Raw genomic sequence first — 13,216 nt, 5'->3', positions numbered from 1 at the left:
AGGTCAAAGATGGGGAAGCAGACCACCTACAGTACCAGCATAGAGAGGGAGCCACGTCTCGTTGTCGATGAATAGAGGGCACTGACCAACATGGGCCTTACCGCCAAGTAATGTCGGCCTCAAGGACACCGGCCCATTGCTTCTCTCCTAAAGGTGATGGTCACCATGCTTCCCCTCCCCACCTTGCACCCCCTTTAGAGGCCAGATCCATGCCCAAGGAGGGCCAGCGGGGCATTGCCACCACTGACCTCTGCTCGCAATTTAGGGGGACTATCGTGATGTCACGCCTCTAGGGAGAGCGTGTCGCGATGGGCACCTACCAACGACCACGAGGGGAATAGAGAAAAGATGCTGACTGTGGCGGCAAGATAGGGATTCGTCCGTGTCTGCAAGAAGGAGCGACGCGGGGACGCATCGTTCTCATTGCTGTAACACATTCACATTTCACAGTTTTTTTTACTGTGTTCAAATTTCGCAGAAAAATAGTACTCCTTCCCAAAATTCTTGTCTTAGATTTGTCTAAATACAGATGTATCAAGTCACGTTTTAGTATTAGATACATCCGTATCTAGACGAATTTAAGACGAGAATTTTGGGACGGGGGAGTAATGCAAAATCTACGGTGTACCGAATACGGTCTGGACTCAAACCATTTCCGCGTCCGCCTTCGAAGTGCCGGTTACGCCTATCCACCCAGGCTACGCACACCTGTAACTCCATCCCCCATCTCCTTCTCCCCAAAACTTCCGACTGTTCAAGGTTCAGACCCACGCACCGCACACACCACCAAGCCCATGTCGGAGGCGTCCTCTTCCTCGGCGGCGGCCCCGGCCTCGGCCCCGCCCCCTGCGCCGGCGCTGGATCCGGAGGCGATCTCCCTCATGGCGGAGGAGGCGCCGCCGGAGGAGATTACGCTGGTCGTGAAGTGGGGCGGGAAGGAGTACACGGTGCGGGCGATGGGGGACGACACGCTGTTGGAGCTGAAGCGGCGCATCTGCGAGTTCACCGACGTGCTGCCCAAACGCCAGAAGCTTCTCTACCCCAAGCTCATACTCAACGACGAGTCCGTCCTCCTCTCCTCCCTCCCCTTCAAGCCCAACGGCAAGCTGACCATGATCGGGTACGCGCTATCCCCCCTGCCCTCCTCGTGGCTCTTAACTCTATAGTTGCTTGGTTCGGATGCGTGCCTGCGAAAATCAGTGCATCCGCATGGAATTGGATGATTATTTTGTATCGCCCCGCGGAAACGCTAGGTTTCGGTTGGTGAAATCGGTGGGAGATGCGAGCTTGGTGGGGATCGAGCGCAGATGCCACGGTTTCGCAATGCGAGCGGCTGGATTTGGAATGCTCTGTGAACCAATCGCTAAACCCTAGCTTGTTTGATCTCTTCTGTCTGTGTTGTGTGTTGGTGATTAGAACAGTTGCTTTGTATGATATATGTTCTGGAACTGTGGAATTGGCGTATTTGATGGTGGATTTGGGCATTCGGTATTTCGGTGTGGCCGTGTAAGGAAAACAGGAAGTACTTGTCTGTTTGACAGTTTAGCGTTAGACGAATGGATTGGGGAATAATGTGGGTGGTGACAGCCGAACCGCCGCATCAACTGGCGCTGATAGATATTAGAGTATGCGATTTTCAGCTGAGAAGGATAAGATTACCTGCTCAAACATTATTAGTTATGGGCTGTAGTTTTAATAATACTTGTGTGTGCTGCGATGGTGTCCCATTTAGAGTGGAGTATGTTAAGGGCACCACCACCAGTGAAATATCTGAAGTAAGTAAATTGTTTGCCTGTTGAATAACTGTAACTGGTGGTTGCATCATGAACTTTGTTCAGCCATTTTTTCACTTTTGGATCAGAACAGTTAGTTATTCTTCAATGGTTACAATTTTTTATTTGTTTTTGACTTATGATGATACCATTTGGTGGTTGTTGTCTTTTACTTATGAAGATCGATAATGTGGCATTCAGTCTACATAGTATGGAGATGGTAACTGAAATTTGAAATGAAGTTAGAGCAAATCTAGTCTGTTTTTTTTTCCGCGAATACACAAAGCTTGCGTATCTTTTCATCGATAGAAGAAAGGAGAATGAGTACAATAGAGGATACAACACATGGCATGAACGCAAGGAGGCATGAGCATGGAACCCGGAGCAGAGAGGAAAGGGGTGCTCAGCCCAAACAGGGAAAAGGACACAACTAAACCCACCAAGCCTAAAACTAGAGAGACATGCCTAATCAGCGAGGCATCGAACATCTCCAAATCCAACACCGGGGATGCTACGAGCGAGCAAGATAGCGCCTTCAAGAAGGGGAACGACGTCGTGCCGCCGCCGCCATCTGATCCAAAGAATTGGACCTAGGGTTTCCCCCAAAGCTCGAAGAGGGGCATGGATAAAGGCCATGGCAGCACCTCCAAGAAGGGAAACGACACGCACGAGTGTTGCTGCTGCCAGCATTGGTAAGCTGAGCATGGATTTCGCCTGGCCTAACTCCGAGCAATCCCGTAGCCGCCAGATCAGGATCCGAAGATGAGGAAGTCAGTTTGCCGGCCGACCGCCACCTCAGAAGGTGATGGGGCTGCACCTTCTGAGGTGGAGGTACTAAATATTCATGCCATGAGGTGGCTATACTTCATATTCAAAACTAGTCTGTTTGGATGGTGATTTTCTGGGTCCATAATTTGCCCTTGTGTCTAAGCATTTTTTTCTGGACACATTTCAGTAGTAACTTCAAATAACAAAGTTCGGTTTTGTAGATACTTCATATTCTGTTTTATGGTGTTAGCTACCCATCATATTTTTACCCATATTTGCCAATAATTTTGATAATGGGTTGTTGTTCGGTGAATCGTATTAAGCTGCATAAATCAACAGTTAAAAGTTCGTAAAGATACTAGTGGAATACTTACAGAAGTGAGGTAATTGATTCTGTTCACATAGATAGATCATGAGTTCAGGACTACTTTTATTTACAGTGAGATGATACAATTTGGGCGTGGAGTGTGGATTACTGCTGTAGCCTGTAGGATAACAATCTTATGCCCGAATAGAAAGAAAGAGCCATGGGCGTGGAGTGTGCATTACTGCTGTCAGTGGTGAAGCTACTCCTAGATTCTGATGTCAAGTGGCATCACAAAAAAAAATAAAAATAGCCTGCATAACCTAGCTATAAATTACTCCCTCCGTTCCAAAATAAGTGTCGTGGTTGAACTAAAACCACGACACTTAATTTGGAAAGGAGGGAGTACTGTATATGTGTACACAAATACTGTATACATGTACTTGTTTGAGCTTTTGACATCACTAGATTCAACTGCTAGCACTGCCACTGACTGCTGTAGCCTGCGGGATAACATTCTTATGCCCGGCTAGAAAGAGCCAACATTAATGTTAATTTATCCCTTGAGCTTTACTCAACATAAGTATATTATAATTTTTTTTAAATCAAGGTCTTGAATTCAAATCACTCTTTTGGTGCATTCTACCTCAAACAACATGCTCCGTTTCATGTAGTTTCTTTCCGTATGGAAGGTGCACACTGGTCCCTCACAGTAATTTATAGATCTGTTGTATTGTCTTGCACCGAATTTCAGTACTGTTGAAGACGAAATATTTGTGGACCGACCAGATGATCCAGAGGTGCTCGATGATTATGAATTTTTCAAAGATGAAGTTACTGCTATAAAGGATAATGTTCTCTACAAGCAAAAAGTGAAACGTCGTGCAAGCCAGTATAAGGTATATTTCCTTCGCATTTTTCTTTCTTGCTATATGTTTCTTCCATATGCATGTTTGTGTAGTTCTGCACTGGTACCTATTTGTGTTAATTCTGATGCGCTTCTTGGTGCCTGCTCCCCCTTCAATCTGTGTGAAATTGGTCCAACTTTCTGCATGGTCCAGCTTCGAGTAATTTAAACACTTCGACATTAGACATTACTATGTGATTTACCATGTACTCAAAGCTTTGCGAGTCTTCTTGTGTAACAATACAATGATGGACCTTCTTGTATCTCTATACTTGAACCTAGATTCACAAAGTTCTTTGAGCAATGATCTTTTAACCATAACTCTGGTGTGTATCTCCTTTGTTGTGACCTACTGTTGAGACAACAACAGAAGCAACCACTAAAAGGAGTCCATACTGTTGGTTATGATTACAAACGGAAGTTGTTGGGCCTTACTGCCTTGCTAAACTTACTGTAAGATGAATTTGAGGTGTGATGACAAAGCGCTTGTGTCCTGTATTTGCCTTGGTTGCCTTGTATAAAGTGATTCTCCAGGTCTGATTAACACATCTTTTTGTGCCTATGCATGTAGATCAAGCTCTTGAATCCATGCCGCGATGGAAAAAGATTGCTTGTGTTAGACATTGACTATACTCTGTTTGACCATAGGTCTCCAGCTGAGAATCCTTTGGAACTCATGCGTCCATGTAAGTGCACTTTTGATCCACAAAGCTGTGTTTTTCAGTCAGCAGACTTGAAGTTTCATGCCATAATTCCTTTGCAGTTCTCCATGAATTTCTCGCTGCTGCATACGCAGAGTATGATATCATGATATGGTCAGCAACAAAGTAAGCTTTTGCTACCGCAAACTATCTATTCATCAGTCATGATTGCAATGTGAAATTGGTATAAATGATCACTGTCGATCCTTGAATGCAGTATGAAATGGGTGCAACTGAAGATGGAGCAACTTGGAGTTCTCAGCAACCCCAACTACAAGATCACTGCCCTTCTGGATCACATGGCGATGATAACTGTGCATGCTCCTGACAAGAAGGTTTTCGACTGCAAACCTCTTGGTGTCATCTGGACTAAGTTCCCTGAGGTTGGTGTTCTGTGCTCGAGTGCATCACTAATGAATGCGATATTTTCAAGCTTAGTTATCTGACCATTGCCCCCGGCTCCCCCATATGCAGCACTACAACGAGAAGAACACGATCATGTTTGACGACCTCAGGAGGAACTTCGTCATGAACCCACAGAACGGCCTCGTGATCAGACCGTTCAAGAACGCCAGTAAGAACCGAGGCCGCGATCAGGAGCTGCGAAAGCTCACGCAGTACCTGCTCTCCATTGCGGAGCTAGAAGATTTCAGCAAGCTGGAGCACGACGGCTGGGAGTCCTTCATGGACGAAACCGGCAAGAGACGCAGGCGCAGGTAGTTTTCTTCAGTATAGTGATCGGCAGGCAGAAACCCTACTACTTTTTGTCAAGTGCCATCGACTGCACAGACTAGCGCGCCAGAATGAGCAGGAAAACCCTAATGTCCACTTGAAACACACCGCGAGAACACCCCATGCTTAATCTGCGTTCGACTTTTTGGCGAGTTACGCTTGTTTCCGAGCCTTCAGCTCTGCGCTTTTCCAGCTTCAACGTGGAATTATTAGCTTTTCACTGTGGTTTTTGGTCCATTTGTGTTCGCCATCAGTGTATCTGGCCTCTAGCTTGCATTGGCGCGAACTGTTCTGCAACAGGTGGTAGGGAGGGTGGTAGAGTGGTATCATGAGCAGGGCCTGGACCTCCGATGGGGATTTTGACTGGGCTGAGTTATTACTACTGCCAGTGTGCTGGTGATGAACTGATGACTGCTGAGGCTAGCTAGCATCCGGCTGACTGACTGGCTCTCTCCCAGCCAACGTATCATTTCGAGTATCATAATGGTGCTGCAGTCTTACCAGTCTACGGCGTCTGTATGTAGGAACCAGGCCAAGTTATTATGGTCCCTGCCTCAACATTCAAAAAAAAAAAATTTATGGTCCCTGGCTAGCTAGCTGTCGCCGTGTTCGTTTCCTTGTCCCGCCCATTGCGCAGGATCTTGATTAAGTTATCTCAGCCGTATGTTCATTTTTTACGAAGGAATCACGCTGTTTTTTTAAGCAAGGTTGAACAGAGGTTCTTCAAAGGGTGGATTCAGCCGAGGTTATTTTACCTGTATTTTACATGTAGCGTTGCAGCTACCTAGATTTCGGTTGGGTTTTTCATTGCCATCCGCGCCTTCACGTGGCAATCGGGGTTCTTGCCCGGTTGCTCCCCAGCCGACGACCATCATCAGGGCACGGGTGTGCTGGGATTTCAGTGAAGGATTCCCTGCAGACAACAGCCGCGTGTGGACCACGGCCATGCCTAGCCCTAGCCAAGACAATGATGCGCCACTGCGCCCCCTGCTCCTAAACTTGGAGCGAATTACCACTTTACCAGGCCCCGGCCGACACTTGTTCTTTGGATGTCACCGCGATGCCAAACTCGTTCGTTTTAGACCTCCAATTTTCACTTGCCACCGCAGTGACTTTGTTGGGTGCAAACCATGCAGCGAAGAAAACCTCAACATACTCGAGCAAAGCAAGCATCACTCAACAACAGCATCAGTCTTTTGTGCAACACAACACGATGATGGTACATCAAGGTACAGATTACAATCTTGCAGCAGAAAAGATTAAAAAAAAGGTTGGCAGTACAAATTACACACACTGAAAAGACGGCAAGGCTGTAGGAGGAGGGTCAAATCCTAGGACTCTTTCAGACTTTACATTTTACAACACGATGGGGCAGCAGCGTGCACGATCCACCGCAGCGACACACGACACGGCCGCATGCCGCACGCCTGCACGGACATCTTTTTTTATTTTTTATACTCGATCGACGGGTTAAAAAGCACAGAACGGGACAGATATACGGGAGTAAAATATGAGAGGATCACGCAGGAACGAACTAGACAGACAAACTCAGCAGCAAACTCTATAAAAACATGGTCGTGGACATGGCGGATGGGCAGGTCAGGCGAGGAGCCAGAAGTTCTTCTGCCACCGGGTGCTGACGAGGTAGCCGCCGACGCCCTTGCTCTGCTTCCTCACCGCCAGCGTCAGGCACTCGGCCTGGTTGATGCACTGCTCCACCAGCTCCTCCCCGCTGCTCCGCGCCAAGCTGCAACCACACGACACACACACACACGTTCCCATTTCTTCATTCAGACAAGGTCTAGTAGAAGCAGCTAGTGATGACAAGATGAAAAGTTAACCACCTGACCCGGTTTCCATATGATGCTACTTTACTACATTTTGCTGTTATCTTGTCGACATGAATGAAGATTGCCAACAGTTATGGGACGCTTGCTTTACTTAGTTGGGGGATGCAGCTAAGGGGGACAAGGAAAAGCATCTGGGATTTATGGATGGCACATGGATCTGCACTAGTCGGGTGGTGTTTTCCGGAAAGACACGCACGGATGGACCCTGCCATTGAACAACGGGTGTGAGCCCGATCAAGCCTGCCCAGGAGCCGTCGGTTGTGAGTAGTGACTCGACCGGAGCCGCTCATCAATCAATTATCACAAAAGGCTGCTTTGCTTGCACAAGATCTCTCACTCGAATGCAAATCCACTTGTTGGTAAGATAAATCTGCTGCTGGTGGTTTACCGCGTTCTTTTCCTGAAAGGATAGGCTCAAGGGAACTGATACTACCAGTACGTAGAGATGTAAACACAATACAGATGTTGCAGTGCAGCTCAAGTTTTTTGTTGGGATTCGGGATCCAGATATGAATGACCCTGAACTACCACCTTTTAAAAACTGCACTGCACAGGCTGACACCATGATAGATTCTCCCGGCCGGGTAGGTTTCTATCTACTCATAGTTGACCTCACATTTTTAACACACACACATACGTACACAATAGTGATAAGGTAGATAGATACAGTATTCTTAAAAAGAAAAGGTAGATACACACAGTGATGTAGTATGTCTGATGCGTGGTGAGAATATATAGATGCTTACCAGCTTAGCCAGCAGAAGGTAGAGGGCTTGGTCTGGCTGAGCACCAGCACGGAGGCCTCCAGCTTCTTCACCTGGCTGAGGATGGTGCCCAGCTTGGGGCCTTGGATCACCAGCGCCTCCACCTCCACCTACCAACATCCACACGCAAAACCCGTCTCCATGGCATGAGCATGAGGACAAACCAACAGTTCATGCAACGTACGGTGACAGGGGAGTAGAGTACTACTCGTGTACTGCGCCACATTGAGGCTCTGGCTTTCGATTCAAGCAACCAAATAAAAGCAGATCACGGCCGGCAGGCTTGGGTTTCGTACGCAGTAATGCCCATGTTTACGGCCGGTTTAGGTGGGTTTTTGCTTGGGGTTGGGGCGAGCCCCCGCTGGCTTGGCTTGTTTGCTTGCTAATCCGTTCTTTGTGCCGGCTGAGGGACCTTTGGGTTGGGGCCTGCCGAGATCCATCCGGCGGCCATGAAAAGTGGGCGGGCGGTGATTCCCTTTTTTTGTGTATGTTTCTGATCTGATCTGTATAAAGTACAGGGGCCAACCAGATGGATAGACTCACCGTTTTTAACCAAGTACTGAAGGTGTCTCTCCCTCACCATGTGAACTTCAGGATGGCGGGATTAACCAGGAAACCGAAACTTCACGCTATTGACTCTTGGCGGCAAGACTATACTTGAACATTTTCTCTAGGCCTAGTTAACATGCTTGCAATTTCAGATAATGAAGCACGCTTGCATGACTATATAGAGAGGCCTCCTATATAGAATATCAAGAAATTTCCTCTAGGTCTAATTTCTATGGACTACTACAGGAAACAGGGAGTACAGAGGAACTCCTTTTCAATAAATAAATGAACTCCGAAGTACATGTTCTATTGGTGGTAAAACACAACACAAACTTTTTGTGAACTACTCCTAGAATCTCTTGGGCATGGTTCCAGGCACATGCTTCCAAAGGGGGAGCCCGAACCAAGCTAGACTGTAGAGACTAGAGACAAGCTCCTCAAAATAGCGATTTGAAGCAAAAAAGAAGCAGCACAATTAGCTAGCTCGAAATAGTGAGATAGTTACACGGCATGCATGTACTACTTTTGTTGGCTGCGTGATGCAGAGGCCGGGATACACTCCTTTTTGGGGGGGAAATGCAAGTATTTTCGTCCAAAAAAAGGAAGAATGCTCGTAACTTGACAGAGAAATGGCACACGTATAATACCTCAGGCCTGCAGGCCTTGCAGAGAGTGCCGAGGGAGTTGGCGAGGGAGGGCGCCTCCTCCGCTCCGGCGCCGTAGTGCGGCAGGACGTGGAGCAGGGTGAGGAAGTCCCCCCGGTTGGCGACGTGGGTGAGCGCCCACATCATGGCGTGCTTGGCCCCGGAGCTGTCGTCGACCACCACCATCACCCGCTTCCTCCCCGCGGCCGCCGAGGACGACGCCGCCTCCCCCTTCCCGCCGCCGCCGTACCCTCTCCCGGCCCGCTTCTTGGACCACCGCCTGGAGCCCCTCCTCCTCCCGCCGCCGCCGCCGCCGCCGTAACCGTCCTGCGCGGCCTGCAGCCCGTTGCTGGAGCTCAGCTGCCTCAGGAAGTGCTCCCCGGAGCCGCTCGCCATCTTGCGGCGCCAATGCCGGCCGCGCGCGCGCGCTCGCCGTGCGCTGGCTGTGTCTGGTGCAGAGGACTGTGCAGGAGTGGAGTGATGGTAAGCTGGTGTTAAGGGGAGAGAGTGGCACGGCCGGAGCGATATAGGGGTGGATGGGCGGGGGAGAGGACAAGGCCGCTTAAAAGAGAGGAATCATGGAGCGGGTGGATTAGCCCGGTGGTGGTCACGGGCGCGCTCCACTTGCACTGCACACACATACAGAAAAAACTGAAGAAATAGAGCTTAAGTGTTTAAGCAGAGAGTATAATGGAGTGCAAGTATAATACTTGTACAAGGGAATCGCTGCACACTCTCGTCCGTTTTGGCCTTTGCGTATGCACCGTCACACAAGTTATCGTAGACGCCTCGTCGTCGATGGAACGTCTTCTCTCACTGAATACGTATCACCGGAAGTTCTGCAATAAATCCACAAATAAATGCTAACATCGGGATTTGAATCCTGATGAGCTGAGAGCAACTCCAACGGGCCGACCCAAACAAACGGCGATTTTGTCTACTTTTTGTCCGTTTGGGTCAGCCAGACGGACATGGATGTTCGCTTCCGCATTTGGGTCGGCGCGTGCGCCTAACGCTGACCTGAACCCATTTTTGACGGCGCAAAAAAAATAAACGCATGCATATTAAAAAAGAGAAACAACATTAATTAAACATTAAAGCCGGACACGAAGGCCGGCGAGAGTCCACGCGTCCATATTTACATTTACAAAAACAGCCTAAACTACGAGGCGGCGCGCTGCCCTAGGCGTCCTCGTCGTCGTCCTCGGGGTCCATGAGGTCGGTGAGCGTCGGCGTCGGCCCGGCCCAGGCGAACGCCGTGTTCCAGAGCGCCGTCATGTCGGGCTGTGGCGGCGCAGGCAGTACCGTCGCGGGGGGTTGTGCGGCCGCCTGTGCAGCCGCGGCCTCGCGCGCCTCCTCCCCGGCCTCGTGCTGCTCCTCCTCGAGGTCGCGCTCGAGCATCTCGAGGTACTCGCCGTCGCGACGCTCCTCGGCCACCCTGATCTTGCGCCAGTGCTCGAGGTACGCCTGCTCCTGCGCCGGCGTCGCTCCCATCCAGACCGTCGGCGTGCGTACCCACTCGCGCACTACTCCCGTCCAGGAGTAGCGCTCAATGAGGGACGGCTCGGGCTCCGGCTCCGTCTTGATGGGGGACGGCGGGCCACCGGCGACACCATGTTGTCGCCCGCCGCGGAGAGGGCAAGGGCCTGCGCCATTGCCGCCTCGTACCGAGCCTCCTCTTCCGCCTCCGCCGCCTCGTACCGAGCCTCCTTTTCCGCCTCCGCCCTACACTGCTCGTCCTCCTCGCTCTCCCGGAAGACGGCAGCAAGTGCCGCCTGGTAGGCGTCCTCCGCCGCCTAGTCCTCCTCACGGACGACGAGCGCCGGTGGCGGCGACCTCTGGTCGACCTCACGCACGCCCCGTCGCCTCGCCTCCTCGTGCTCGAAGGCGAACCACCTCGCCAAGTTGGGCGAGTCAGTTGCGTAGGCGGCATCGAGGCGCTGCTCCGATGTCAGCAGCGCCCGCCGGCGCCGCACCTCCTCCGCGTGAGCACGAGCCGACCGCGGCACTGCCGGCACTGGGATCCTATCTGGATCCAGATGCCAGTCGTGCGGCAGCGTCACATCGGGATACGGCAGAGGCTGGCGGTGCTGCCAGTGCCACTCCGCCTGGTGCACTGGCACGCTCACGCGCCGCCTCCGCCGGCGCCTCGCGGAGGCGGAGGCGGAGGCGGGAGAAACTCTGAGGGGAAAGGGGTGGCGGGGGACTTGCCCTTGGCCTTGTTGCCGCTGGCACCGGAGAAGAGGCCCATCTCGCTGTGGTTGTGGTGGCTAGGGTTTGCCGGCGACGAGGGAGCAAAGGATGGCAGATGTGGACGGCGAGTTTGGATGAGGACGGCCCCGCCGCACGGTCGGCTTAAAAAAGGACGAGCGTCGTCGCTAACGCATGGGCCGGTCGTCATAAATTAAGCTGACCGCGTGGGCATCGGGTAGTTGGACGGCCGCCATACGGGGATGTGGCGGACAGCGGGAAGGCGTGCGAAGCGTCCGTTCGGCGTCCGCGCCGATGCATTTGAGGCGCAAATTTGGGCCGCAAATGCATCGGTGCGGACGAGATTTTGGTTTGGTTCGGCGTGTTGGGCCGCCACTTTTATCCGCGCCGATCCAAACGGACACAGGCAGACAAAATGGGTAGATCCTTTGGAGTTGTTCGGAGGATATCACAGTCCCTCTAACGATCTAACCACAGGTTACGAGTAGCACCCATTAATTCCAAATGTTTTCTATATGCTACCAGTGGATCTTGTTTCTTATTCACGTGCTAACCCGCCCAGCTATCCGGCTAGCCCTTTGCGGGTGCAATCTCGGGCAGTGAAGCTAGGAATAAACATTGCTCGACCTCACTCTCAGCGCGGCTCTAGTTGATACTCTAGCTCAAATCCCGCGGATTTGCATGCCGGGACCAGCTAGCTAGCTAGCTAACAACGAACCAACGCCTCACTCGCTCAAGCCTCTGACAGTCCTCGCACGATTCTGGCTGTATGCACGGTTGCACACCACGCAGCTCGAACCAGACATTCGAGAGCGGTGTTGAACGGATGCACGGGCGATGGAGGAGCTAGCGTAGTAGTACGTGTTGGGTCGGGACATGTGCATGGCCCATATGCTCTGCATGCATGGGGCAGATTCTCGTTCTCTCGTCCGCTTCTACAGTCCCACTCCTAGCTAAGCCCTACCAATACGAACGCCCTCTTGTGACGGGAGGGAACAGCCTTGCCAAGTTTTTCACCGAGGCATCATGGCCGAGCAGAGCTGGCTAGGGCCGGAGGGAGATGTGGTCGATGCTTCCATGATCTGCGCGAGGAAACTGGCGCAGGGCGTGGGGTGGTGCTGGGCAGGCATCGCGGACGGCAAACGCAACGCACTGCGTGCATGCACGCATGCATGCGCGCCACGGCACGTACTACGTGCTCATCTATTGCTTTGCAGAGTTGCGTGCGTGCTGCTGCGCTAAGCATGTGTATCACTGGCTCACTGCTGCTGCTGTGTGATGTGTGCTGGGTTAATCTCATGACACGGACACGGGAACGGGAAACGGGCCACGTGTGTGCGTGCGTGCATGGTATTAATTGATCTGCTGCTTCGTGTGTAAAATTTGCTACGTGATGTGTCGCGACTGAGACTGACCATCCCGGCTGGACAGACAGACTGGGCGCCGCGCGTATATATGGCAAAGCAGTAGAGCTGCCAGCTCTCAAACGTCTAGTCACGCACGCAGGATACGGCGTACGTTGATCCTCATTTGATCAGCTCTGAAACAAAGCTTTTCATGTGCGAAAAAAGGTCAAGAGAAAAGTGTATACGTACTACGTACCGCAGCACGCAGTGAAGCTTCAAATTAAGACCGGCCAGTGAGGGTGCAGGCCGTCAGCCCGTCGCCACACCAGCCATCATCAAACCTGATACGCGCTGCCTGTCAGGAGTCAGGACGCCATTTAAGCAGCAAATTAAATCAGCAGGTAGTACGACCCCAGTGTGCTAAGGCCAACTCCAAAGCACGACCCTAAAACTCACCCCATTTTATCCAGATTTTATTCATATGGGATAGAAATAGGGAGAGAAAATGCCGGACAGAGGCCGAACAAACTCGCTGCACGCAGCGCTGCTACCCCATTTTTACCCCATTTCACCAGCTGTCCGTCCTCGTCATTTTTTCAAACACGTAGCAGGCACAGCGGACTCGCCGCTGCGACCACTCCTGCTCATGCACGCCCTCGCTCCCGTCG

General features: G+C 51.4%; 2 protein-coding genes across 2 annotated transcripts; one reads left to right on the top strand and one right to left on the bottom strand.

Annotated features, from left to right (window-relative positions):
- The first annotated feature begins 704 nt into the window (after positions 1-704).
- Positions 705-5,404, top strand: LOC119269772 (ubiquitin-like domain-containing CTD phosphatase). The gene is made up of 6 exons (XM_037551696.1): positions 705-1,120; positions 3,599-3,743; positions 4,323-4,437; positions 4,515-4,578; positions 4,670-4,835; positions 4,927-5,404. Exons 1-6 carry the CDS (start codon positions 795-797, stop codon positions 5,170-5,172), a joined length of 1,062 nt encoding a protein of 353 aa, XP_037407593.1. The 5' UTR covers positions 705-794; the 3' UTR covers positions 5,173-5,404.
- Positions 5,405-6,347: 943 nt separating this feature from the next.
- Positions 6,348-9,522, bottom strand: LOC119269771. The gene is made up of 3 exons (XM_037551695.1): positions 8,995-9,522; positions 7,781-7,908; positions 6,348-6,931 (listed from the first exon to the last, which is right to left on the bottom strand). Exons 1-3 carry the CDS (start codon positions 9,385-9,387, stop codon positions 6,784-6,786), a joined length of 669 nt encoding a protein of 222 aa, XP_037407592.1. The 5' UTR covers positions 9,388-9,522; the 3' UTR covers positions 6,348-6,783.
- Between the last annotated feature and the right edge of the window lie 3,694 nt (positions 9,523-13,216).

Source organism: Triticum dicoccoides, chromosome 3A (assembly GCF_002162155.2).
Source record: "Triticum dicoccoides isolate Atlit2015 ecotype Zavitan chromosome 3A, WEW_v2.0, whole genome shotgun sequence".
Classification (NCBI taxonomy): Eukaryota; Viridiplantae; Streptophyta; class Magnoliopsida; order Poales; family Poaceae; genus Triticum; species Triticum dicoccoides.
Note: the sequence above shows the minus strand (reverse complement) of the source record. Positions and strands in the feature narration are given on the sequence as shown.

What these genes read in the sequence shown, in the direction of transcription:
- LOC119269772 (XM_037551696.1), top strand. Translation starts at nt 795, where the DNA reads ATGTCGGAGGCGTCCTCTTCCTCGGCGGCGGCCCCGGCCTCGGCCCCG. An exon ending in GGCAAGCTGACCATGATCGG is followed by an intron (nt 1,121 to 3,598) that starts GTACGCGCTATC and finishes ACCGAATTTCAG; the next exon opens with TACTGTTGAAGACGAAATAT. An exon ending in GTCGTGCAAGCCAGTATAAG is followed by an intron (nt 3,744 to 4,322) that starts GTATATTTCCTT and finishes CTATGCATGTAG; the next exon opens with ATCAAGCTCTTGAATCCATG.
- LOC119269771 (XM_037551695.1), bottom strand. Translation starts at nt 9,387, where the DNA reads ATGGCGAGCGGCTCCGGGGAGCACTTCCTGAGGCAGCTGAGCTCCAGC. An exon ending in GCAAGGCCTGCAGGCCTGAG is followed by an intron (nt 7,909 to 8,994) that starts GTATTATACGTG and finishes GGATGTTGGTAG; the next exon opens with GTGGAGGTGGAGGCGCTGGT. An exon ending in ACCTTCTGCTGGCTAAGCTG is followed by an intron (nt 6,932 to 7,780) that starts GTAAGCATCTAT and finishes GTGTGGTTGCAG; the next exon opens with CTTGGCGCGGAGCAGCGGGG.